Raw genomic sequence first — 27,459 nt, 5'->3', positions numbered from 1 at the left:
CTCAGGGTATAGAGGAGACAATTCAACATCAGGGCAATCATAATGTAAAACAGAGAGACTTCCATATTCTTGTTCTCACTCCCTGTAGGTAGAATATAAATATAGATACAAGCAAAAGGAACAAAACTACAACCATTATGAGAACTACAGTTTGAGAGAGCTTTGTGTCCCCCTACAGAAGACTATGTTCTGAGATCATATAATATGAGTATAAGGCACTTCTAGGGCAAAAATAATGACAACCATCACCATCTCTAGAAGTGGCAATCACTAAGATATTAACAACATAAATAACTTTGCATATTGGTTCAAAACAGTCTTCACATCACATATGGAGTGAACTATATGATTAGGACCACAGGAAGTGAAACGAAGTAAATTTGATAAAAATAAAACATTAGATGAAGAGTAAAGATGGAACTCCTAGTTTTGTACTCTGAAACATATGATTTTTTTCTTTGATGATGGAAACATAAAGCATCAATCCCTTTTAGCACCAATGGCCCCATTCTGATTTCTTTACATTGGCTCATCTCTTGTCTTGTTAAAATAACTTTCAATTTTTTTTTTTTTTGAGGAAAGAAACATGTGTTGTTCAATTCATGAGCCCATTTAAATGGGAAGGTTTTATTATTCTTCCCTAAATGATAAAGTACAATTTGGAAATAAAATTTGACATTTTTAAAACATTCCCATCAAACATTTAGACTTTGCCAAATGTCCTGTGGCTCTTTTTTCAGAAGAGAATTTTAAAATGGCAATATTTTTGTTTTATTAGTAACTTGCCAAAATAGTAATTTTTCCAATTTTTCTCTGCTGTGAAGATTCTATTTAATTATATGTCCCTTAATATTTTTCTGCTTTTTTATTCTTCTGTGTAGATTACTTTTATAATGGTTGTAATTCTTATGTTACATTTACATAGTTAAAACTGTTCGGATATTTCAATTATCCTAGTCATATGATCCTGTTAATCTCTTTTCTCTTATGGTATGGTGCTTTCTAGGAGATCTTTTTTTTTTTTTTGCATCTTACTAGAGATGCAACTAAACACGTTTCATCAAAAATTTTTCAGGTTTCTGGTACAGATGAACTGGTTTGCAGGGCAGAAATTGAGACACAGATGTAGAGAACAAATGTATGGACACCAAGCTGGGAAAGCCACGGTGGGGTGGGGATGGTGGTGTGATGAATTGGGCGATTGGGATTGACATTTATACACTGATGTGTATAAAATGGATGACTAATAAGAACCTGCTGTATAAAAAAATAAATAAAATTTAAAAAATAAATAAAATAAAATAAAAACTGGGGAAAAAAATTTTCAGGTTTCTCTAGGAAATATTTCTCAGATGTCGCCTCTTCATGATAGTCACGAAGATAATTTGCTATTGTCACCCTTTTCCAAGATTTGTGTCACAGTGATTTTTGATTATAGTTTGTTTGATCCTTGTTTTTTTTTTTTGCTTATGTTTTCTCACGTAACAGGAAAGGTTCTGAATCCAATAACTAGTGATTTTCCTACTAATTTCTTGCATTCTATGATTAAGTTCCTTTACTGATTTAAATAGATTCTGAACACTGGGCAGAAGAGCAGTGAATGTGTTTTCAACATTCTGAGTAACTGATTTCACTCTTTTTATTTTTACCCCCCAATGGAAAGTCAAGGGAATTAACACCAAGGAATCCCTTTAAATCAAATTCTATTATACAAACTTCTTATTGTGTAATTTGTTTCTTGAGGTCATTTAGGTGAAAATCTTATCAAATTGAGCTCATTTAGGTGAAAATCTTATCATAAATTAAAACTCAGTATTAAAAATGGTAGATTTACTCCTTTGTCATACAGAATGTTTCATCATGTGAAACATCATGTAGTCTTGCCACTACACCTGATTTTTAAATAAATTATTATTAATATTTTCACTTTTGCATCAAAATTCATTGCTTATTTAACATTGCTTTAATTGTTATATCCCAGATGCTTTTATGCATGTAACCCTTCTTGCACCATCTCAAAACCCCACAAAGTTAATTAAATGTTGAGTTTATTTTCTGTATGGTTAAGTAAGTATTTCATTCATATTTACTAAGTCCTTATTTCTGTCATTCATAAAATGATAACAATGGAGCAATTAATCTGTGAGATTCTAGCTCTTTGTTTCCATATTTAGCTGCACCCAAACTTTTTAATAAAGTTTAGCTATAATGTTTGAAACTGAACTTTTCTCATGGCACTTTTCATTTCGGAATTCCTCAGTGTATAGATTAAGGGATTGAACACAGGAGCGATGATGGTGTAAGATAGTGCAAATATCTTATCCTCAGGGAAAGTGGTGGGCAGTCTAAGATAGGTAAATATTGAAGGACCAAAAAATAAAACTATATCACAGAGACATGAGACCCACAAGTAGAGAGGGCTTTGCGTTTTCCTTCAGCTGAGTGATTTCTTAAAGTGAATAATATAATTACATAAGAAAAAAATAAAATCACGAACATCATTAAGGTCACCATTCCTGAATTGACAAGCATAATGACACCAGTGATGTAGGTATCAGTACAGGCAACTTTTAGCAAAGGAAAAATATCACAGAAATAGTGATCAATTTTATTAGCACCACAGAAGGGTAACTGGATAGTCACAGAAAACTGAGGAAAGGAGTGAACTGCCCCACCAGCCCAAGCAGCTAAGACTAGGAGATTGTACCTTGTCCTGTTCATGATAATCATGTAGTGGAGAGGCTTTCAGATGGCAACATAACGATCAAAGGCCATGACTGTAAGAATTAAGACTTCAGTCATTCCAAACAAGTGCTTGGAAAACACCTGTAACATGCAATTACCGTAGGAAATGGTTTTTCTTTCCACTAGCAGGTCACCAATTACTTGGGTGTAATGCTGGAAGTATAGCGGATGTCCATGGAGGATAAGTGGCTGAGGAAATAGTACGTTGGTTGGTGAAAAAGAGAACTGCATCGAACGGACATTAGGATCAGAAGGCTTCCTACCAACGAGGCAATAAAGCAGAATAAAAAGAGCACAAAGCAAAATGTTTCTATGTTCTGGTCATAAGAAAGTCCCAAAAGAATGAATTCTGAGATGTTGCTCTGGCTCCCCATATAGTTCAGATTGACATATAAACAGATGGTTTAAATATCTGACAAGAAAAATCATGAATCTATATTTTAAAATAGCAGCATAATAATAATATTAAATTTACCAAACAATGACATCCAATGAATAACAATATTAATTATTCCTTACAGATAGATGTAAGTTTGTTTCCTCTTAATTTACAAATCTATTGTGTAATAATTCTATCATGGGAAAAGTGAAGTAATTTTCTATATTACCATCAATGATTATAGAATATTTAAATATTAGATTATAGAGAAAATATTTTACCATCGTTAATTATATAATTTAGATAACAACACAAGTTTACTTGACATGATTGGCACATTTTTAAAGCATGTTCCTTATTGATAGGGTCAAATGAACTTCTTCCAGAATGATGTGGACGAATTTTCTGTTTTATTTGGGAGTGTATCCCCACGAACACAAATTGTATTGAAAATACATCAGCTTGAATTATTTAATTTGTTTAAAGAATTATCTTCCTTGTGACGTGAACAAATAATACAAATTGGGCATTTAAAACTAACATAGTCTTAGAGACCTTAAAAGCAAAGAAGGATTGAAAATGATTCAGCAAAATATAGAATATCGACTGAAGGAAGTTGTGAAAAACAATCAACAAATTCATTCCTATCTTTTATTTTATGTGTTTTATATACAAGCTAGGCAATAAACATTAACAAAAGAAGTTGATATAGAATGTAGCTCTAAGACAGATTTATTGTCAGTAGTCAGTGACTGTTCCATTAATGAATGGATGGAAGATTTAACATTTTCCTCTTTTGTACAATCTTGAGACATTATTTACACAGAGGAAAATAGCATGTGAAATACAGAGTGCTCTCCGGGAGCTATTTTATAAAAAGTTGAGAGGTTAACTGATACTCAGTGGGGATGTAAACCCTACAGTACACTTTCAACTGCAGTCTGGTTAGATGTAGGCACCATATCTGGGCACTCAGGTGACGTTATGAAATGCAGAATGCTTTTGTAGTGACGTTACTTGGAAGTTATTATTTACAGTGACTCACAAATTCCACACTTGTTTCTTTAAGATCATTTTAGATGGTAAATAGGTAATTAGTGCAGCATTTTAAAATGCTCAATACTATGAGAAACCAATTCTATTTTAAATTATTATTCAACTCTAATTACACCAAGAAAAACACTTCAATTTGTTCCTACTATGAATTCAGTATTGCTGGAGCGCTTCCTTACCTCTTTTTTTTTAACAAAGCAAAGATAACCATCAGGCTCATAGTGTTCAACAGTTAACGGTACCTAAATAGAGATTAATATTTTTTGTTTAATTTCCTCCTTACCTTATTATAGCTAACAATGGTTCCTTGTTTAGGAGAGGGCATACTGTTTATGCCACTGATAGATTAATTTACCTAAAACAAATTGATTTAAAGATAACCATTAGATCGATAGGTTAGTAAACAACTTAAACTGGGTATCACTTGATATATCTAAACCACCAATTTTCAATAAAAGAGACTCAAATAAAGATAATCTAAGTAATTTCTTAGCATGAGAAAGTAATACACTGTGGATACGGAAGGACAGATGTTCTGATTTCCACTCAGTGTGGGGCTGCTTCCTATGCTTGAGAGCTGAGCAAGATGAGGTGTTATGGAGGATAGCAGTGAGAGAAAGTATTTTGAGTCCTAATCTCAATAGAAGAAAAAATATGCAAGGTGACAGATTACCAAGTCACCCTATCTGTCTTTATGACTAATTTGGGGGATATATCTTGCAGTTAGTATAAATATGTGGTCCAGCATTCTCTATTATAAATCATTGTGAAATAATTTTCCATCAGCTTTAGCAAAATGTGCATTTCTTAAGGTAGGATTCTGGCTCTTCCTCTAGATCAATAAAGATATTTAGTCCACTATAGGTCTTAGAATCCCATCCCAAATTCTGTGGGAAAATACTTTTATGACCAGTGCAGGAGAAAAAGAAACAGGTGATTACAGTCAGATGAGAGAATTACTGTCATTGAAACACAGAACATATATATTCTTGATCATATATTCTCAATTATCTCAATTTGTCAAATAATTGAAATCACAGGTGAAGAAAGGAAGAAATATTAAGCACCCACTCTATAAGTGATTAGAATAGTGGCAACAGAGAAAGAGGTAGAAACATGAAGTATAGTAAACTGAATAATAAACTGTTTTGATTCAAATTGTGTTTTTATAGCAGTAACAATCCAAATATACAAAGAAAACTATTACCTAAATATTTCCAATAGTTTGATATTAAGTGCAATATGCCTTTATTTTTGTCTTATTTCACTGTAATTGTAGTTACATAAGGTGGAGGTGTAGAATTTAAAATCTGAGCAATCATGCTAATGTTCCATGAGAAATCAATCACCCATTTCGAACGCAGATACTATCCAAACATTTTTCTCATCAGTTTTATTAAATATCTTCTTGTCCTATATACCAAACTCTTTTAATAAGAAACTCAGTAAATGGAATTAACTTTCTCCCCTTCCATGCCGTTTATGAACATTGAGCTTATTGCTAACCTCTTAAAGCAGCATTGTTCACATTTATAGATTTGATATACTACTACATAATTCAGAAATATAGTGAATAAGACAAGAAATAATTTGAAATACCTCAGGAAACAATCCCTCCTGAGATACTCACTTTGCTGATTCTTCCCCAGTATTTAAACCTGAAATAAAATGGAGTGATTTACAAACTAATTATTCAAACACATTTATGTCAGTTCTCTAAAATTATTTTGGAAATCAACATGTCTTAGAAAGTCGTATATATTTGCAAGGGGAGTGGAACGTAAGTAAGTGATGGAACCAATGAATCTTCAGACTAAAACAAACACACACATATATACATACATACATATATACATACATAAATAAACAAAAATAAATGTTTTTAAATTCTTACAAAAGCAAACATACATTTTCAGTCCTGGGAGTCATTTATTTTATTCCCATGCCTAAAACAAATTTGGTTCAGAAGAGCAGACTATGACTTATATGACAATGCAAGGATTAATAGGCTTTTGAATAGTCTAAGAAATTATATTCCCAGAGGCATTTCTAACCAGAGCTTCACCAAAAGCCTCTGAGCTTCTGTCCAAGGTCATGTCCCTGGAGCTGTGGGCATTGTCTGACTATGACTTTCTCCTCATCCTTGTGTTAGCCTGGGTCAGGCACTGTTTCTCTGGAGGCCTTACCATGCTCTAGTCAGAGAGTTCAGGAAACTGCCTGCCCTGAGCTCAAATTGCATTCTGAAGGAAAGCAGGAAATAATGTTGCATGGAATAATCTAAGTTAACTTTTGGGAAAGTCTGAGATGAGGAAAGATAAAGAGAACCAAAGCCAGGCAGCTATAGTCCAAATACAGATCCTTATCTAGAGCAATCCTCATGGTAGATTACATCTATCTATGTGATCATATCAGTGACCTGCAACAACAGGACGGAAACCTGGTGAATTTTTGGCAGGGAATAACCTTCATGGAATTGATGGTTGAGGAATAGAGGAAGGAGAAAAGATAAAAGAATAGATATTCTGTTCTGTTATACACATTTCAAAGCATAAATTATTTATTACTGAGAATATAACAAAATATCAGGGGTAATCAGCACTAAATGTACAGCATAACTTTTATTCTGTTTACCATTTTGTTTTTCTCCTACACCACTTCACTTCCGCAGGTCATATATGCTCTGTCCAAAACGTGCACCCTGAAGTTCAGGTAACCAATTCCTTCTCTGACTCAAATCCACATATTAAAGTTTTCCTTCAAACATGTAAGACTTCAGGAAATCTGTTTTTATAATACCTTATCTGTTACAAAGTAATTGTAATAACAACAATCTATTGAGAGATTATTTCATGCTTCAACTTTATTACATAATTTCATCTCACAATAATGACATAAGTAGGATTACCTATATTGCATTGATAAGAACATGAGCCTTTAGAAGTTAGATGACTAGCTCAAACAGCAGAAAAAGAATTGAGTGTCTTCTGTGAGTGAAAAAAAACAGGTTTTGATCAGTTTAGTAATCACCTCCAGGCTTTGAAAGTTGAATAACCTTGAGAAAATGAGAGATTCTAGCACTTCAGAATGAAGGATATCACAACCCAGGGTTTTACTGGTTGTTCATTTCAGCATATTTTAGGCTGATATTGATCATGCTTCCCTCAAGCTCACTTGTGTCAATACACAGAAGGGCTAGCTGGTCATATCTCTACCTAACACATACACACACACACACACACACACACACACACACACACACACACCAGGATACTCCTTAGACAAGAATGCAAGTGCCTCATTTACAACCTCAATTCTTGAGTTTGTCACGGGTCATCTGAAATTGTTCTGCTGAGAGTTAATTTTCTTTTATTTATCCCTTTTTTCTAGAATCCCTTTCTAATACTTTTCATTTTATGGATTATATGAATTTATTTACAAGATTGCCTTTAATCTTTCCTTTAGGCCATATCCAAGATTCTAAGCTTCTTCGAGCCTGATGATTTTGACAGTCCTGGGAATTAAGTGAAGTGACTGTGTAATATAAGTGCTCATTAGCAGGAATGGTATTCATTAATAAAATATAGGCATGTAAACTGAATCATTTTGCTGCACACCTAAAACTAACACAACATTATATATCAATATACTTAAAAAAATAGATATATAGGCTTTTAAATTTCCAATAAAATCATAGTGATAGACAAAATTTCTTTTTTTTTTTTTTTTTATTATTTATTTATTTATTTATTTATGGCTGTGCTGGGTCTTCGTTTCTGTACGAGGGCTTTCTCTAGTTGTGGCAAGCGGAGGCCACTCTTCATCGCGGTGCGCGGGCCTCTCACTCTCCTGGCCTCTTTTGTTGCGGAGCACAGGCTCCAGATGCGCAGGCTCAGTAGTTGTGGCTCACAGGCCTAGGTGCTCCATGGCATGTGGGATCTCCCCAGACTAGGGCTCGAATCCGTGTCCCCTGCATTAGCAGGCAGATTCTCAACCACTGTGCCACCAGGGAAGCCCGACAAAACTTCTTAAATTACACATTTACAACCATGAATATTTCTTAAATAGTCTATCCAGACAGTCATATATTGACCAAATAATTGATAAAGTTCTTTATACGTTTATTTGACAGATATTTTTGAAATACCAGGTATTATGCTACAGGCTAGAAAACAAATATACATACAAAATATATATATAATATATTTTGTAAAAATACAAGATATATAAATATAAACATAAAATAAAAATGAAATGACAAGCAAATGCATAATCTTAGCTCAACAGAGTGTAGGTGTGGACTTAATATATTACACTATTATATTTTCTGCTAATAAAATTTGGTGGTCCCTTGGGGAAAAAATCAAATCGGCTTCGTAGTTGTTTCATAGCATTCTTGTGAGACCTCCTCAAAATTCCCACTCTCTTTAATGAAGAAAATAAATAAATAAAAGACATTATATGAGGAGGAGGGATAAATAGGAGGAGCACAGGGGATTTTTAAGGTAGTGAAATTACTTTGTGCAATCCCATACACGTCATCACACATTTGTCCGTACCCATAGAATCAACGGCAACAAGAGTGAACAGTAATGTAATCTATGGACTTTGGGTGATTATGATGTGTCAGTGTAAGTGCATCAGTTTTAAGAAATGTACCACTCTGGTGGGAGATTTTGATAATGGGAGAGGCTGTGCATGTATGAGGATAGGAATATATGGGAAGTCTCTGTACTTCCTCCCATTTGTCTGTGAATCTAAGACTGCTCTAAACAATAGAGTCTTTACAAAAAAACAAAACAAAACACATTATAGGGGCTGAGAGTCTACTGTATATAATTACCTCTGTCATAGGAACATGGGGATACATTTTAAATTTGGGGGCTTCCGGACATCCCATGTTTTGTTATTAATGCATCACTGTTAACGACATAAAGGGAGGTTTTGGACATGTGAGAACAGCACATACACTTATATAAAGAGAGATGTTACGTTTGAAGTCTTCTTAGAAAATATTTTTTTCAAGAAAACCACATGTGTTCTTTATGTATGGGCTCATTCAATTTAGAAGGATTTATTTTTCTGTTTCATAAACAATGAAATAAAAATCTTCTGATAATAAAATTGGCCATTTTCAACATATTCCTTTTCAACATTTAGACTGACTACATGTAAAATATTTAAAGTCAGTAAACATTTACTGACAAATATTTTGGGATGGTTTTTCAAAAATAAACTTAAATTGGTGGTTTCTTTATAAGTAGCTGCTGAGATAGCAGTTTGTCCAATTCCTCCCTGCTATTAACAGCTCTACTTAATTTTATCTCACTCATTGTTTTCTCTGCTCTTTATCCTTCTTTGAACACTACCTCCAGATTGGTTGTAATTCTTGCATTGCATTTACATATTTCAAAACACTTTCAGTATTTTATCTTCCTTTTCATAAAATCCGGTTATCCAGTCCCTTCTCTCTTACATTTTCTGTGTTTGTTTGTTTGTTTATTAATTAATTTTCTTCTTTTTTTAAAATTTTTATTAGAGTATAGTTGTTTTACAATATTGTGTTCGTTTATACTGTACAGCAAAGTGAATCAGCTATATATATACATATATCCCCCCTTTTTTGGGTTTCCTTCTCATTTAGGTCACCACAGAGCACTGAGTAGATTTCCCTGTGCTATACAACAGGTCCTCATTAGTTATCTATTTTATACATAGTATCAATAGTATATATATGTCAAACCCAATCTCCCAATTCATCCCACCACCACCCCTTGGTATCCATACTTTTTTTCCTCCACATCTGTCTCTATTTCTGCTTTGTAAATAAGATCGGCTATACCATTTTTTTTCAGATTACACCTATATGTGTTAATGTATGAAGACCTGTACGCCGAAAACTATAAGATTCTGATGAAAGAATCAAAGTCAACACAAACAGATGGAGAAATAGACCATGTTCTTGGATTGGAGGAATCAACATTGTGAAAACGACTATACTACCCAAAGCAATTTACAGATTCAATGCAATCGCTATCAAATTACCAATGGCATTTTTCACAGAACTAGAACAAAAACTTTTATAATTTGTATGGAAAAACAAAAGACCTCGAATAGCAAAAGCAATCTTGAGAGACAAAAATGGAGCTGGAGGAATCAGACTCCCTGACTTCAGACTATACTACAAAGCTACAGGAATCAAGACAGTATGGTACTGGTATAAAAACAGAAATATAGATCAATGGAACAGGAAAGAAAGCCCAGAGATAAACCCATGAACATATGGTCACCTAAGCTATGACAAAGGAGGCCAGAATATACAATGGAGCAAAGGTATCCTCTTCAATAAGTGGTAATGGGAAAACTGGACAACTACATGTAAAAGAATGAAATTAGAATACTCCCCAATACCATACACAAAAATAAACTCAAAATGGATTAAAGATCTAAATGTAAAGCCAGACACTATAAAACTCTTAGAGGAAAACATAGGCAGAACACTCTATGACATAAATCACAGGAAGATCCTTTTTGACCCACCTCCTAGTGAAATGGAAATAAAAACAGAAATAAACAAATGGGACCTAATGAAACTTAAAAGCTTTTGCACAGCAAAGGAAAACATAAACAAGACAAAAAAACAACCCTCAGAATGGGAGAAAATATTTGCAAACGAAGCAACTGACAAAGGGTTAATCTCCAAAATATACAAACAGCTCATTTGCTGTCTTTTTAAAGAGATTTTTTTCAAGTCTTATTAAGCATGCAAAAACATGTTTCAAACATTTTTCTTCCGGTTTCTTTATAAATACTTCCTCAGAGTCTCTTCCTCATTCCACTTATAAGATGATTTGCTTTATCTATTGCGCCACAATGTATTTTTTCAATTATTACATTTACTTTTAGAACAGTTTTAGGATCACAGCAAAATTGAGTGGAAAGTACAGAGAGTTTTTATATACCCCCTTTCCCCACACATGGACACCTCCCTCCCAGACTTGTACACTTGTTACAAACAGATGAACCTACTGACACATCATTATCACACAGAAATCCTACTTTAGACTAGAGTTCATTCTTGGTGCTGTGCATTCTGTGGATTTTGACCTGTATAATGACATGTATCCACAATTTTAGTAACATACAGAAAAGTTTCCTCTGTGCTGAACCTCTTCTTCCCTCCCTCCTCTGTAACCCCTGGCAACAACTGATCATTTTACTGTCTCCTTAGTTTTGCCTTTTCCACAATGTCATAAAGTTGGAATCATATAGTATGTAGCATTTTTGGATTGGCCTCTTTTATGTAATAATATGCATTTAAGTGTCCTCCGTGTCTTCTCATGGCTTGATAGCTATTTGGTTTTAACACTGAAGAGTATTGCATTGTCCAGATGTGTCACAGTTTATCTATTTACCTACTGAAGGGCATCTTAGTTGCTTCCAAGGTTTGGCAATTATTAATAAAGCCGCCATAAACATTCATGTGCAGCCAAATGCATTTTACTCTTGGTTTATTTGTTGCTTTATTTGTGGTTTTTAGACCACATCTTATTTGTCTTTTACTAGTTTTCTTTATTTTTTCCATACACTAATAATAAACTATCATAGGGAGAAAATATTTAAAAATTCTCATTGAAATCACATGAAAAGAATAAACTACCTAGGAATAAACTTAACCAAGGAGGTGAAAACCTGTACTCTGAAAACTAAAAAACAATGATGAAGGAAACCGAAGATGATATAAAGAAATGGAAAGACATCTCATGCTCTTGGATTGGAAGAATTAATATTGTTAAAAAGGCCATACTACCCAAATCTATCCAGAGATTTAATGCAATCCCTATCAAAATACCCATGACATCTTTTACAGGACTAGAACAAGGAATCCTAAAATTCATATGGAATCAAAAAGACCCCAAATTGCCAAAGCAAACTTGAGAAAAAAACAAAGCTGAAGGTATCACGCTCCCAGTCTTCAGACTATACAAAATTACAGTAGTCAAAACGGCATGATATTGGTACAAAAACAAACATACGGATCAATGGAACAGAATAGAGAGCCCAGAAATAAACCCACACATCCTTGGACAATTAATCTTTGACAAAGGAGGCAAAAATATACAATGGGGAAAAGACAGTTTCTTCAGCATTCCCTGCCTGATAGTTACATGGGATTTACGTTAATTTTTTAGCTTTTCTGATATTACTTATTTTATTATTAATGCATGTTTGTTAAGGACATAAGGGGAAGTTCTAGATATATGAGAACGATGTATACAGTCAAATAAAAAAGAGAATATAGTGTCTTTGAATTTAATTCCATAACTGTTTAATTACATCTTAATTTGTGCCAGATTTATTATGAAAAAAAGAGACATACAAAGAAAAATAAAGATATAGCATATAATCTTTGTCTCAGCCAAACAGGTAAAATACAATTCACAAGAAGAAACGCTAGTATGGAGCATAGAGTTGTTTGATATACAGTAAATGTACAGCTGAAAAGCAATAAAAAGAGTAGGGAAGGAATCAGAAATATCTCTGGTCTATCGATGGACCTGCAAAATATTCCTGAATAAGATAACTTCTAAAATGTGAATTATATTTAAGACATGGACCCTAAAGCCTAGGGGTGGGGGCATCGTAGTCAGAGGAGATAGAAGAAAAAAATCATAGAGTTAACAGATTGTAGAGTAAGTTTAGAGAAAGTAGAGGAGCCCAGTGTAGCTGGATGAAAGCATCCAGTCAAAGGGAATCGAGGGAAGAAAGGTAAAGAAAGAAGAAAAGTACCTAATATGAGTTTCTGGTAGCCATATACCTTACAAAACTTAAGCGTTAGCCCAATTAATATTACATTTTATGAAGTATAATATTATCTCATTTCATAGATATTTTCAAAATGGAAACAATTTAATTAAAGCAAATTTCCAAGACAAAGGCATAAAAACTTACGAAGTGAGTAGTCACCCAGCTCTCCTTAACCCCATAGCTTATCATTATAACACCATACTTTCTTTCAATGTGGTGACTTCTGAGATTAGCTAGTTATATTTGAACAATTTTCTAATGCATATGTGAGAAGGTTGGATTTTATTCCAAGGAAAATAGAGTTCCACAGCAATTTTTGGAGATGCCCATGATATGATGGAAGGTGTGCTTTAGAAGAACAGTTCTTGCATTTCTCAAATCCAATTGGCCACACCTAGAACTAGTTGTATCCTTTAAAATGCAGATGGCAATCTGAATCACAGTAACTTGCTTCTTTGGCTCATATAAGGTCAGAGGTCATTTAGTCCAACTCCCCAAAGAAAGTGTATATGCTTTCCATAACATCTCAAAGTATACATGTCCTGGGGACATGAATTCTAAAGCACAATGAATATCACCCTATTTACTTTAAATCTGAATGTACCGCTTTAGACCATACCTTCCGCATGGCGATTTTCATCTCCATGTTTCGCAGGGTATAGATGAGAGGATTCAGCATGGGGGCAATCACAGTGTAAAACAGAGAGATTTCCTTATCCTTGTTCTCAGTCCCTGCAGGTAGAGCATAAGTATAGATACAGGGCACAAAGAATAAAACTACAACCATTATGTGAGAACTACAGGTTGAAAGGGCTTTTTGTCGCCCTATAGAGGAGCGTACTCTAAGATTATATAATATGACTATGTAAGAAGCTACTAGGGCAAGAAATATGGCAAGCACCACCATTCCTGAATTTGCAATCACTAAGATACTTACAACATGAATATCTTTGCACACCAGTTTCAAAAGAGGCTTCACATCACATATGTAGTGATCTAACTTATTAGGACCACAGAAAGGTAAATTGAGTACCATGAGAAGTAGAGCAATAGAATGCCAAAAACCCACAACCCAGGCCGTTATGATTAACATGTTACACCTCTGCCTGTTCATGATGACCATGTAGTGCAAAGGCTTGACAATGGCAACATAGCGGTCAAAAGCCATGGACACCAAGATGAACATTTCCACACCTACCAGCAAGTGGGCAGTGAAGAGCTGGGTCATACAGTTGTTATAAGAAATGTTTTTTCTTGCTGCAGCTAAGTCCCTGACTAGCCTGGGGACCACAGTGGAGGTGTAACAGAGGTCCATGAGGGAAAGGTGACAGAGAAAGTAGTACATTGGTTGTTGGATTAGATGGCTACAGGTGATTGTGAGTAAGATGATGATATTCCCCATTAATACAGACAGGTAACATAGGAGAAACAAGAAGAAGAATAGTGGCTCTATTTTCTTATTTCCCCATAGTCCCATGAAAACAAATTCCGTGACATTGTTCTGATTTTCCATGAAGTTGAGTTGAGTTCAGAGTACACACAGAAACTCAATTCATCTGAAATGATACAGAACATAATACATATTTAATAGCACTTTTTAAAAAGTTTTGGACTATTTGCATTGAATAAAAATGTAGATCATAGAGTATTTACTACAGACTTTATTTTTTTTTGATTAAGGGCATCATATTTCAAATGATATTTAATAAAAGAATATTTGTGTCTGGAACATTTGTAAACATTTTGCAGTTAATTAACTCATAACAACCCAACCAGTAGGTAATATTCTGATACACATTTTGCATACTGGAAAACAAAAATAGGAGGGTTCAATTAATTACACCAAATCATTAAGATATTAAATTGCAATCAATCTAAGATGAAACCGACTCTGATACCAGATTTCATGCTCTTGGGGACTATGCAATAGCATTCACTGAACAAATGAAATTCCAGCTCTTGTCCATCTCTGTAAAAGACATAAGGTCATTCTCCATCCTTGCCTTTAGCTACCTGTGTAACTTTAAGCAAATCTCTCCCCTTCTCAATGTGCATGTAAATCATGTAAAAATCACACACGAACATTCCACCCATTCAGTGGAACTAAATATTTATTCTTGAAATTTAAAAAAAGGTGCTTTTAATCATCACAGAACATACCTAAATTAGTTGAAAATAGTTTCAGTGACTCTCCTTCTAGGCATGTGTGGTCAAGATTCAGAAAATGGAGAGGCTGGAAACAGAGAACTTAAGCACAATGCTGGGCATCTGAATATAGGAAGACATTATTGTTGTATAAAAAATTCGCTTTTGCCCTAATTATTCTAAAGAATAATTAGAGGTTGCTATTGATACTTTATAAACACTTTGGAGAGCTAGTAGGTTTCTGTTGACATTGGACAAACTCAATGTGATTAAAGAATGACCTACTTATTTAAACACATTTAGAACAGTGCCACCTTTTTGATGTAGTAAACCAAGGAGCCCAGGGTGAATACGTTTAAAGCATCACCTTTTACCCATAACCAAATGTCCTCCACAGCAAAATCATTGTTTGCCTCAAGTACTGTTAATTTCAATGAGTTGTTTTTGAACGGTACCATTGAGGAACAATGCGATGTATTGGACAGATCCATCATCTAATGTTCATGAAGGTGAGCATCCAGGCTCATATGTCCTGTTTGATATTTGTTGTGAGCACTGAGCAGTTCATCCTCTCTGAGCCTCCTTCTTCAACTGGTAAGTGAAATTCATAGTGATGGATCTATTTGCCATATGCCAAGAGCAAAAATGAAATTCATACAAAGAATATCCAACATAAAGAGCTTATGATTCTAACGTCAGCTACACAGAACAGTATTCCAACAAATATTGGGAGAAAAATCAACTGTTTTATAAGAAAATAGACACCAACATGTTCATCAGTTAATGGTTTTACCTTTGGGTTTTGTATTCTGCCACAGGGAGATTGGTTGAAGAACTCATATTAGACTTACATAAATTTAAGGAAGAAACATGGGCACTGGCATAAGTTTGTTCTGTGTACTAAAGGAGAGATTAGCAAAGTACTTCTTTATATATAAATTGATAAACCTAGTCTATGTTTACGTAGAAGACTCTGATCACATGATATAAACAAATGTAAGACAAATTTTCATTAAAATTATAATACAAAACTAGAAACACTAGAGAATCAAAACTGTAGAAAGTGCATCTCTTGGTTTAGAATGTTTTTTAAACATTGGTACAAGCCTCATCTTCCCTTAACATTTGGATCAGTGTTGCATTACTTACAATGATTGAATATCACTTTGGAAAATTCAGACACATAGAAAAAGATCCTTCAAAGCAGGTCTTATTTTTCTCCTGATCTTCTTTTAGTCCATAAAAACTCCCTGTGCCTTCTTCCTTTCTTTCTCCCACCCTGTTCTCTCCCTCCCCCCTCCTCTCTCTCTATCCACACACACACACACACACACACACACACACACCACCACCACCACCACCACCACCACCCAAATATATGTTTAGCAGTGTTTTTAGGAGTGAAGGAAGAATATTGAGCCCACCTTTTCACATACCTTTCAGTTAAAGAGTTTCTTCCAAAAATTCTCCTTCAAACTTTAAATTCTTTAAGAAAAATCTCTGTAGGGAATTGTTTGCAAAGATATATCAACTACTGTTTGAAAGGGAAAAGCATTTATATAAGCATATTAGGAAGATTTATGACGAATGTCATGAGAGTACAAGTGTAAAAACCCATCAAGGGCAATTTGATAGGATTTTTCTTTTTCTTTAACTGTTTGTCATAGCTATAATAAAGAAAATGTGTGAACTTAAAATTTGTGGTATTCATTATTAGCTGCATTTAGAGTAAAATGTTGAGATACCATATACTAACTAATTATATGTTCTAGGCACAATACTAAAAAATTTTCATTTACTGACCATTTCACCTTCAGCACCACCTGGTAAGGTATATATTATTGTATTATTGCCCCTGTTTTCCAAATAAGGATGATAGAACTCAAGTTTATACAAATACTAAGGAGAATACTATATCTAAATAATTTCTGTATGATTTGGAATCTCATACTATTTTCATTACGCTGAAATGTCTTCTCACAAATACAAATATGAATAAAGGCCTAAAACCCTCAGTTTGCCCTCAAATTACCATCTGGATTTTTCTGAATTCCCTCTCTTGAAAATAACCACCATGAAAAGTAATCTAGAAGAAGCGGAACTTTAAAATTTCAATTACTAAGATCAAAAAAAAGTAAAATTGTTCCAAATCCCAGTTCTTTTATATGAATTTAATGTATATACATGTAACTAATCATAATGCTCACTTCTGCAAGATTTTACATTTCTTTGAATGTCAGGTGATCCTTCAGTCTGTTTCCTTTTATTTTTCTAAGACTGTGATTTGAAACAGCAAATACATATGGAATACATCTGACTCTCCCATGAATTGTTTATCCAAAAGAATCTTTTAGGAAAGCATTGCTGGGAATAACTTGAATTAAAAACACAACAGAGACAAGAAGGAAAAAAATCCCACAGGTATTTTATGGCAGGCAATGTGTGTGAGGTTATAATTATAGGAATAAAGCCAATAATATTAAAGGGACCTATAAGACAGGTTTGAGGCTTATTTCTTTAATTTAATCTCTTGAGGGTTATCACAGGAATGATTCAATAACTCTATAAAGTTATAACACTGATGGAATACTATGGATATTTTTTTTCTATCTCTCTCTCACCTCTCCTAAAATAGTTTCCTCAAAAACTGAAGTTGCTGATGTTTTTAATATATTTGAAATCTTTATTATCCAATTGTATATATATGGTAAGAGATAATCAGAAGAGCATTTATATTTTCCTTATAAACATCACATTATTACCATCAGGAAAGAAATTTGGAAATTATTTCTCAATGTTTATTTACACCCACTTGAAACTTAGAAGCCATGTACAGTAATTTGTGTCACCAGGTATCATCTAGTATTAGGTACTGTTTAGAGTTGAAGGGAATTCAGAGTGCATTTTTCTTTCTTAGTTTAGTTTATTTTTGGTTTGCTTTGTTTTGTCCCTTTTCATCTCTTGGGTGAGAGAGGAAGAGGGGTGGCAGTAGAACCTAAGAGAACAGGTTGAGTAAATTGTAGTCCTTAGTTCCTATTTCTTATCTGACAATATTCATGAGTCCATGCAAGGTCCTTCTAAAGTTTTATTTATTTTATAATATATTTTTCCTTTTTAAATTACTCATTTCCACTCTGGATACCCACTGTACACTAATATATTTAACTCTTACTAGCCCCAGGGTATTTCATATTAGTTGTGGTTTCCCTACAGTTGTTAACATCTAGAAGTAATCTTTTAGTATACTCACCCTAAATTGTGGTGTTTGACTCTGTCTTCTCCTTGCTGCATGACACTGGGAAGCAATAAAAGTCCTTAAAGGGAAACTTAGATATATATAAATATAGTCTAAAAAGAAATAATGTCTAAAATCAATTATCAAAGGTTTTGACCTATCTACCTAGAAAAATAACAGGAAATTAAGCATAAAGTAAGTAAAACATAGGAATAAGGATAAGAAAAAAATCAGTGAAACAGAAAATGAAAAAAATAGAAAAGCTGATGAAATAAAAAGCTGATTCTTTAAAATATCAATAAAACTGATAATATCTCAAAATAATGAAGAGGGGGAGAGAGAGAAAGTAAAGAAAAAGAGAACAAGAGAGAAAAATAGAGACAAATTACTTAAACCAAGAATGAAATAATATACAGCATTACAGAGTCTACAGACATTAACAGGGTAGTAGAAAATATTATGATCAAATTAAAGTCAATAAATTTAACAACTTAAAAACCAATTTTTTATTAAAATATTACAAAATCTGACAGAAGAAGAAATAGAAAACCAGAATAGTCCTATATCAGTTAGAGAAATGAAATTTGTGGTTAAAATTCTTGTCAAATGGAAAACCATAATTCAGAAAAAGACACGTACCACAATGTTCATTGCAGCACTATTTACAATAGCCAGGACATGGAAGCAACCTAAGTGTCCATGACAGACACTTATGTCTTTTATGGCATGAAGTTGTTTACAGTATCCCCTTATTATCTTTTTATGTCTTCAGGATGAGGGGTGATGTCCCCTCTCATTTGTGATGCTGGCAAAATGTGTCTTCTCTCTTTTATTCTTGGTTAGCCTGGATAGAGACTTATCGATTTTATTGTTCTTTTCAAAGAACCAGGTTTTAATTTTTTTTGATATTTTGTATTGCTTTTCTATTTACAGTTTACTTTATTTCCCTTCTATTTTTTTTTTCTTCCTTTACCTTGATTTGGGTTTCATTTGTTCTTACTCTAACATCCTAAGATGGAAATGTAAATTATTGATTTTAGATTTTTTAATGTATATCTTCAGTACTTTAAATTTCCTAGAAGCACTGATTTAACTTACTCTCACTAATTTTAGTGTGATGTATTTTTCTTCATTTCTAATTTTTAAAATTTCCTATAGACTTCCACTTTGACCCATGGGTTATTTATAAATTTATTGTTTAAATATAGAGATTTTCCATAAAAATTTCTGTTGTTGATTTCTACTTTAATCCTAGTATGGTCCAAGAAAGTGCATTGTATGACTTCCATTAATTTAAATTTGTTAAGTACGGATTGTTTTATGTCCCAGAATATAGTATATTTTGGTGAATGTTCCACGTACACTTAAGAAAAATGAATGTTCTGCTTTTTTTTTTTTACTTGTTACTTTCCCTTTTATTCTTTTTTTTTCACAACTCACACACACACACACTGTATTTTATTTTTACAAGAGATAAATAAACTGACACCAAGCATTGTAAATGGATGACCACAACAAAAGCAACAATGATTGCAATTACCAAACACGAAACACACTCAAACTATGTCATAATATTGACATTCAGTCCAGTAATCCTCCACTGTAACAGCTCCTTTACTTTGCAGTGAAAATTGATTTGTATATTTTTTGCCTCTGAGTCCTTGTGGGATTTTTTTTTTATTCAAACAGAAAGTCACAAAAATTATAATCATCCTCATCAGTTCACTCAATCCCATGTAATTAATTTTTTTTTCATCTTGATCTTTTGTTAGCACTTTTATGAGTTCATCAGTTTTCCATTAGAGTTCTGAAAATGCTTCTTCATTCAGTTCAGCAGTATAGTCAGTTACCAGAAACCTGTACTTGTCAGAGTCTTTTCCATGAATTCCTTGAAGATGAAACCCTTTTATAGGAACATTTTTGCGAAAGCATCAGAGTACACCAAGAACTGTCTGTAAATGACAAAAGACTTAAAAATGACCACAGTTAAAGATTTGATGAAAGTTCATAATAATGCAATTGACAAGGAAATTTAGTTATTTCTGAGATATACCTCTTAAAGTAATAACTAGAATTATGACTTATTACACCAGAACATATAATTTTTTTAGAAATTTCATGTAATGCCTGAAACATTTATATTAACATATTTCCATACAAATAACCCAAAGAAAGTTTAGTATTAGTTGTTTTTTGTTTGTTTGTTTATACTGCAGGTTCTTATTAGTCATCCATTTTATACACATCAGTGTATACATGTCAATCCCAATTGCCCAATTCAGCACACCACCATCCCCACCTCACCACGGTTTTCCCCCCTTGGTGTCCATACGTTTGTTCTCTACATCTGTGTCTCAACTTCTGCTCTGCAAACGGGTTCATCTGTACATTTTTCTAGGTTCCACATACATGCACTAATATACGATATTTGTTTTTCTCTTTCTGACTTGCTTCACTCTGTATGACAGTCTCTAGATACATCCACATCTCAACAAATGACTCAATTTCGTTCCTTTTTATGGCTGAGTAATATTCCATTGTATATATGTACCACATCTTCTTTATCCATTTGTCTGTCGATGGGCATTTAGGTTGCTTCCATGACCTGGCTATTGTAAATAGTGCTGCAATGAACATTGGGGTGCATGTGTCTTTTTGAATTATGGTTTTCTCTGGGAATATGCCCAGGAGTGGGATTGTGGGATCATATAGTAATTCTATTTTTAGTTATTTAAGGAACTTCCATACTGTCCTCCATAGTGGCTGTATCAATTTACATTCCCACCAACAGTGCAAGAGGGTTCCTTTCTCTGCACCCTGTCCAGCATTTGTTGTTTGTAGATTTTCTGATGATGCCCATTCTACCTGGTGTGAGGTGATACCTCATTGTAGTTTTGATTTGTATTTCTCTAATCATTAGTGATGCTGAGCAGCTTTTCATGTGCTTCTTGGCAATCTGTATGTCTTCTTTGAAGAAATGTCTATTTAGGTCTTCTGCCCATTTTTTAATTGGGTTGTTTGTTTCTTTAAGATGGAGCCGGGGCTTCCCTGGTGGCACAGTGGTTGAGAATCTGCCTGCCAATGCAGGGGACACGGGTTCGAGCCCTGGTCTGGGAAGATCCCACATGCCATGGAGCAACTAGGCCCGTGAGCCACAACTACTGAGCCTGCACGTCTGGAGCCTGTGCTCCACAACAAGAGAGGCCGTGATAGTGAGAGGCCCACACACCACAATGAAGAGTGGCCCCCGCTGGCCACAACTAGAGAAAGCCCTCGCACAGAAACGAAGACCCAACACAGCCAATAAATAAATAAATAAATTTTAAAAATCTATTAAAAAAAAAAAAAAGATGGAGCTGCATGAGCTGTTTATATATTTTGGAGATTAATCCCTTGTCCATTGGTTCATTTGCAAATATTTTCTCCCATTTTGAGGGTTGTCTTTTCGTCTTGTTTGTAGTTTCCTTTGCTTTGCAAAAGCTTTTAAGGTTCATTAGGTCCCATTTGTTTATTTTTGTTTTTATTTCCATTCCTCTAGGAGGTGGATCAAAAAAGATCTTGCTGTGATTTATGTCAAAGAGTGTTCTTCCTATGTTTTCCTCTAAGAATTTTATAGTGTCCAGTCTTACATTTAGGTCTCTAATCCATTTTGAGCTTATTTTTGTGTGTGGTGTTAGGGAGTGTTCTAAATTCATTCTTTTACATGTAACTGTCCAGTTTTCCAAGCACCACTTATTGAAGAGGCTGTCTTTTCTACATTGTATATCCTTGCCTCCTTTGTCATAGATTAGTTGACCATAGGTGCATGGGTTTATTTCTGGGCTTTCTATCCTGTTCCATTGATCTATATTTCTGTTTTTGTGCCAGTACCATATTGTCTTGATTACTGTAGCTTTGTAGTATTGTCTGAAGTCAGGGGGTCTGATTCCTTCAGCTCCATTTTTTTCCCTCAAGACTGCTTTGGCTAAAAGGGTCTTTTGTGTCTCCATACAAATTTTAAGATTTTTTGTTCTAGTTCTGTAAAAAATGCCATTGTTAATTTGATAGGGATTTCAATGAATCTGTAGATTGCTTTGGGTAGTATAGTCATTTTCACAATATTGATTCTTCCAATACAAGAACATGGTACCTCTCTCCATCTGTATCATCTTTAATTTCTTTCATCAGTGTCTTATAGTTTTCTGCATACAGGTCTTTTGTTTCCCTGGGTAGGTTTATTCCTAGGTATTTTATTCTTTTTGTTGGAATGGTAAATGGGAGTGTTTCCATAATTTCCCTTTCAGATTTTTCATCATTAGTGTATAGGAATGCAAGAGATCTCTGTGCATTAATTTTGTATCCAGCAACTTTACCAAATTCATTGATTAACTCTAGTAGTTTTCTGGTGGCATTTTTAGGATTCTCTATGTATAGTATAATGTCATCTGCAAACAGTGACAGTTTTACCTCTTCTTTTCCAATTTGTATTCCTTTTATTTCTTTTTCTTCTCTGATTGTCATGGCTTGGACTTCCAAAACTATGTAGAATAATAGTGGTGAGAGTGGACATCCTTGTCTTGTTCCTGATCTTAGAGGAAATGCTTTCAGTTTTTCACCATTGAGAATGATGTTGGCTGTGGGTTTGTCGTATATGGCCTTTATTATGTTGAGGTAGGCTCCCTCTATGCCCACTTTCTGGTGAGTTTTTATCATAAATGGGTGTTAAATTTTGTCAACAGCTTTTTCTGCATCTATTGAGATGATCATATGGTTTTTATTCTTCAATTTGTTAATATGGTGTATCACACTGATTGATTTGCATATATTGAAGAAGCTTTGCATCCCTGGGATAAATCTCACTTCACCATGGTGTATGATCCTTTTAATGTGTTGTTGGATTCTGTTTGCTAGTATTTTGTTGAGGATTTTTGCATCTATATTCATCAGTGATATTGGTCTGTAATTTTCTTTTTTTGTAGTATCTTTGCCTGGTTTTGGTATCAGGGTGATGGTGGCCTCATAGAATGAGTTTGGCAGTGTTCCCTCCTCTGCAATTTTTTGGAAGAGTTTGAGAAGGATGGGTGTTAGCTCTTCTCTAAATGTTTGATAGAATTCACCTGTGAAGCCATCTGGTCTTGAACTTTTGTTTGTTGGAAGATTTTTAATCACAGCTTCAATTTCATTCCTTGTGATTGGTCTGTTCATATTTTCTATTTCTTCCTGGTTCAGTCTTGGAAGGTTATACCTTTCTAAGAATTTGTCCATTTCTTCCAGGTTGTCCATTTTATTGGCATAGAGTTGCTCGTAGTAGTCTCTTAGGATGCTTTGTATTTCTGCGGTGTCTGTTGTAACTTCTCCTTTTTCATTTCTAATTTTATTGATTTGAGTCCTCTCCCTCTTTTTCTTGATGAGTCTGGCTAATGGCTTATCAATTTTGTTTATCTTCTCAAAGAACCAGCTTTTAGTTTTATTGATCTTTGCTATTGTTTTCTTTGTTTCTATTTCATTTATTTCTGCTCTGATCTTTGATTTCTTTCCTTCTGCTAACTTTGGGTTTTGTTTGTTCTTCTTTCTCTAGTTCCTTTAGGTGTAAGGTTAGATTGTTTACTTGAGATTTTTCTTGTTTCTTGAGGTAGGCTTGTATAGCTATAAACTTCTCTCTTAGAACTGCTTTTGCTGCATCCCATAGGTTTTGGATCATCGTGTTTTCATTATCATTTGTCTCTAGGTATTTTTTGATTTCCTCTTTGATTTCTTCAGTGATCTCTTGGTTATTTAGTACTGCATTGTTTAGCCTCCATGTGTTTGTGTTTTTTACGTTTTTTCCCCTGTAATTCATTTCTAATCTCATAGCGTTGTGGTCAGAAAAGATGCTTGATATGATTTCAATTTTCTTAAATTTACTGAGGCTTGATTTGTGACCCAAGATGTGATATGTATGTTCCTATGACCATTTTCTTAATTGTTTTGGGTTTGTTTTCGTAGGTCTTTTTCTTCTCTTGTGTTTCCCACTTAGAGAAGTTCCTTTAGCATTTGTTGTAGAGCTGGTTTGGTGGTGCTGAATTCTCTTAGCCTTTGCTTGTGTGTAAAGCTTTTGATTTCTCCATCGAATCTGAATGAGATCCTTGCCAGGTAGAGAAACCTTGGTTGTAGGTTCTTCTCTTTCATCACTTTAGTATATCATGCCACTCCCCTCTGGCTTGTAGAGTTTCTGCTGAGAAATCAGCTGTTAACCTTATGGGAGTTCCCTTGTATTTTATTTTTCATTTTTTCCCTTGCTGCTTTCAATAATTTTTCTTGGTTTTAAAATTTTGTTAATTTGATTACTATGTGTCTCGGTGTGTTACTCCTTGGGTTTATCCTGTATGGGACTCTCTGTGCTTCCTGGACTTGGGTGGCTATTTCCTTTCCCATGTTAGGGAAGTTTTCGACTATAATCTCTTCACATATTTTCTCAGGTCCTTTCTCTCTCTCTTCTCCTTCTGGGATCCCTATAATGTGAATGTTGTTGCATTTAATGTTGTCCCAGAGGTCTCTTAGGCTGTCTTCATTTCTTTTCATTCTTTTTTCTTTAGTCTGTTCCGCAGCAGTGAATTCCACCATTCTGTCTTCCAGGTCACTTATCTGTTCTTCTGCCTCAGTTATTCTGCTATTGATTCCTTCTAGTGTAGCTTTCATTTCAATTATTGTATTGTTCATCTCTGTTTGTTTGTTCTTTAATTCTTCTAGGTCTTTGTTCAACATTTCTTACATCTTCTCGATCTTTGCCTCCATTGTTTTTCTGAGGTCCTGGATCATGTTCACTCTCACTATTCTGAATTCTTTTTCTGGAAGGTTGCCTATCTCCACTTCATTTAGTTGTTTTTCTGGGGTTTTATCTTGTTCCTTCATCTGGTACATAGCCCTCTGCCTTTTCATCTTGTCTATCTTTCTGTGAATGTGGTTTTTGTTCCACAGGCTGCAAGATTGTAGTTCTTTTTGCTTCTGCTCTCTGCCCTCTGGTGGATGAGGCTATCTAAGAACGTTCTGCTTTTTTTAGATGAAATGTTTTTGTGGATGTCAGTTAGGTCAAATTGTTTAATAGTGCTGTTTTCAAGGACTCTCTATCCTTAGTGATTTCCTGCCTACTTTCTAACAATTACTGAGGGAAGCGTGGTGAAATCTCCAACTGTAATTGTGTATTTCTCTATTGCTCTATAAGATCTATCAGTTTTGAAACTCTGTTTTTAGAATACATGGTAGAATGGTTCTGTCTTCTCAGAGATTGGATCCCTTTATCATTAAGTAATGTTCCCCTTTACCCCTGCTTGTTGCCTTTCCTGAAGTCTACTTTATCTGAAATTAGTTTCTTTTTCAGCTTTCTTTTAATTAGTGCTTTCACTGTATATCATTCTCCATCCTTTACTTAACGTTTTCTATATCTCTGTCATTTAACCAACATTTTTATATCACTCTCACATAAAATAATTTTTGATATATTTGAATTAAAGTCTACCATCTTGCTAACTCTTTCTATTTGATGTATTTGTTCTTTGCCCTTTGTTTTCTCTTAACATGGTTTTTCTGGTTTTCACTGAGTACTCGTTTATAATTACTTTTTATTTTCCTTATTGAATAATTATACCTCTTTTAAAAACTTAGTGGTTTACCTAGAGTTTACAGTATACTTTTAAGTTATATAACTTAAGATATATCCTTACATCTTCAAATAATGTAATTTAGCTTCCAGTGTAGTAAAAGAACTTCATAACAGAATATTCCCAGTTTCTCCCTCTGGTTGCTGTGTCCCTATTGTCATACCTTTTAGGTTTCCATACACTATAAACAGCTAATGCTTTATTGCTGTTATTGTTTCAGTCAGTTATCTTTACAGCAATTAAAAATTTTTAAATGGATAGTGTGTGGTAGAAATGATGGCTAGAAAGAACCCTGTGGTACCAGTTTTGACACAGAGATACACACAGATTTTAGTATAAATTCATTTTTTAGCTTAATACACACACATACACAGGTGGATAGTACAGACCAATTGTAGATATATGTGCACAAAAAGCTAATAGACATACCAATATTACCTAGTTTTGCCTGCTGGGAGGCACAGACATAATGACATCCCAGGTGAAATAAGCACAGCTAGCAAATCCAATATCTTGGTTTCTAAATATTATTCTCTAATAAAAAGGAAACAGGACTCAGGAAAAATGGCTGATTCTAGGTTTGAGGCAGAGAAAATAGAAGATAACTCTTGAATATCTTTCAATGCTATAAAGTCAATAACTGTTCAAAGAAACAACAGAATGTGGGCATGTCAAGGAGAAACATGGTCAAAAATGAAAGTGCTCCCCGAGTGCAAAGATGGAATAAAGTGAACAAAATAAATAATGCAGCACTGGATTAAAATCTGAAGTATAAAATAAATATAGATATGTCTAAAGTGGCATCAATAAATAAATGAATAAATAAATGCAAGAGTAGAAATAAATCTTTTTTACATAAAAAACTTCACATATGTGGAAATACTAACACCTTAGGAGGTGAAACTTTATTTCCTCATGTCTCCCTTGAGGGCAAACTAGATTTAGTATCTCACTTCCAAAGAATAGATTAGGAGAGGAAAAGATAGCAGTTTTACTATGGAGAAACATGGCAAACACTACCTTAAGCAAGTACGCCACAATTGACACATAGGAAATACTTAGTCAATATTTCTGGATACTCAGTTTAAAATAGGATAATAAGATAATATGCTGAATATTTCAAAATCATGTTTAAAGTTTTAATTGTATAGTGAGGATTCAAGTTATACGTTTGTTTCCAAATTATACAGTCCGTTCTAATAGAATTTTAATAGCAACAACAAAATAAATTACTAAGAAAATATTCATAGTTTTGATTATTTTATGATGGCAAAGTAACATGCAATTTAAAGGATTTAGTTTTATATTTTTCTTGAACCAAACTTATAATTGTGTTTCACCATCTAAACAATTTAATTTTTATGCTTTTGTTGTCAAAAACATTGCAAGGGGGAATGATGATTTTCATGAGTGTATGTGTGTGGTATGTGGGCATGTGAATGGTAACAGGAAGATGGCAGAAAGAAGCAACAGAGCAACAG

At 34.0% G+C, this 27,459-nt stretch overlaps 1 protein-coding gene and 1 pseudogene across 10 annotated transcripts; both read right to left on the bottom strand.

Annotated features, from left to right (window-relative positions):
- Positions 1 to 1,775: 1,775 nt before the first annotated feature.
- Positions 1,776 to 7,883, bottom strand: LOC309668480 (olfactory receptor 4P4-like; annotated as a pseudogene). The gene has a single exon. The product of its transcript is annotated as an olfactory receptor 4P4-like (transcript).
- Positions 7,884 to 12,358: 4,475 nt separating this feature from the next.
- LOC309668476 (olfactory receptor 4P4-like) lies at positions 12,359 to 21,043 on the bottom strand. 9 transcript variants are annotated; one of them, XM_082478358.1, is made up of 3 exons: positions 17,335 to 21,043; positions 16,564 to 16,627; positions 12,359 to 15,718 (listed from the first exon to the last, which is right to left on the bottom strand). In XM_082478358.1, the coding sequence occupies exon 3, from the start codon at positions 14,493 to 14,495 to the stop codon at positions 13,566 to 13,568; it is 930 nt and encodes a 309-aa protein (XP_082334484.1). In that variant the 5' UTR covers positions 14,496 to 15,718; positions 16,564 to 16,627; positions 17,335 to 21,043; the 3' UTR covers positions 12,359 to 13,565. The 9 variants fall into 9 exon arrangements, with proteins under 9 accessions (XP_082334484.1, XP_082334479.1, XP_082334480.1 ...); XM_082478353.1 differs by having other exon boundaries at positions 12,359 to 14,538; positions 15,143 to 21,043; XM_082478354.1 differs by having other exon boundaries at positions 12,359 to 15,250; positions 15,583 to 21,043.
- Between the last annotated feature and the right edge of the window lie 6,416 nt (positions 21,044 to 27,459).

This window comes from Balaenoptera physalus (genome assembly GCF_965194825.1).
Source record: "Balaenoptera physalus genome assembly, chromosome: 10".
Taxonomy (NCBI): domain Eukaryota; kingdom Metazoa; phylum Chordata; class Mammalia; order Artiodactyla; family Balaenopteridae; genus Balaenoptera; species Balaenoptera physalus.
Note: the sequence above shows the minus strand (reverse complement) of the source record. Positions and strands in the feature narration are given on the sequence as shown.

Excerpts from the sequence above, each read along its gene's own strand:
- LOC309668476 (XM_082478353.1), bottom strand. The coding sequence starts at position 14,495 with ATGGAAAATCAGAACAATGTCACGGAATTTGTTTTCATGGGACTATGG.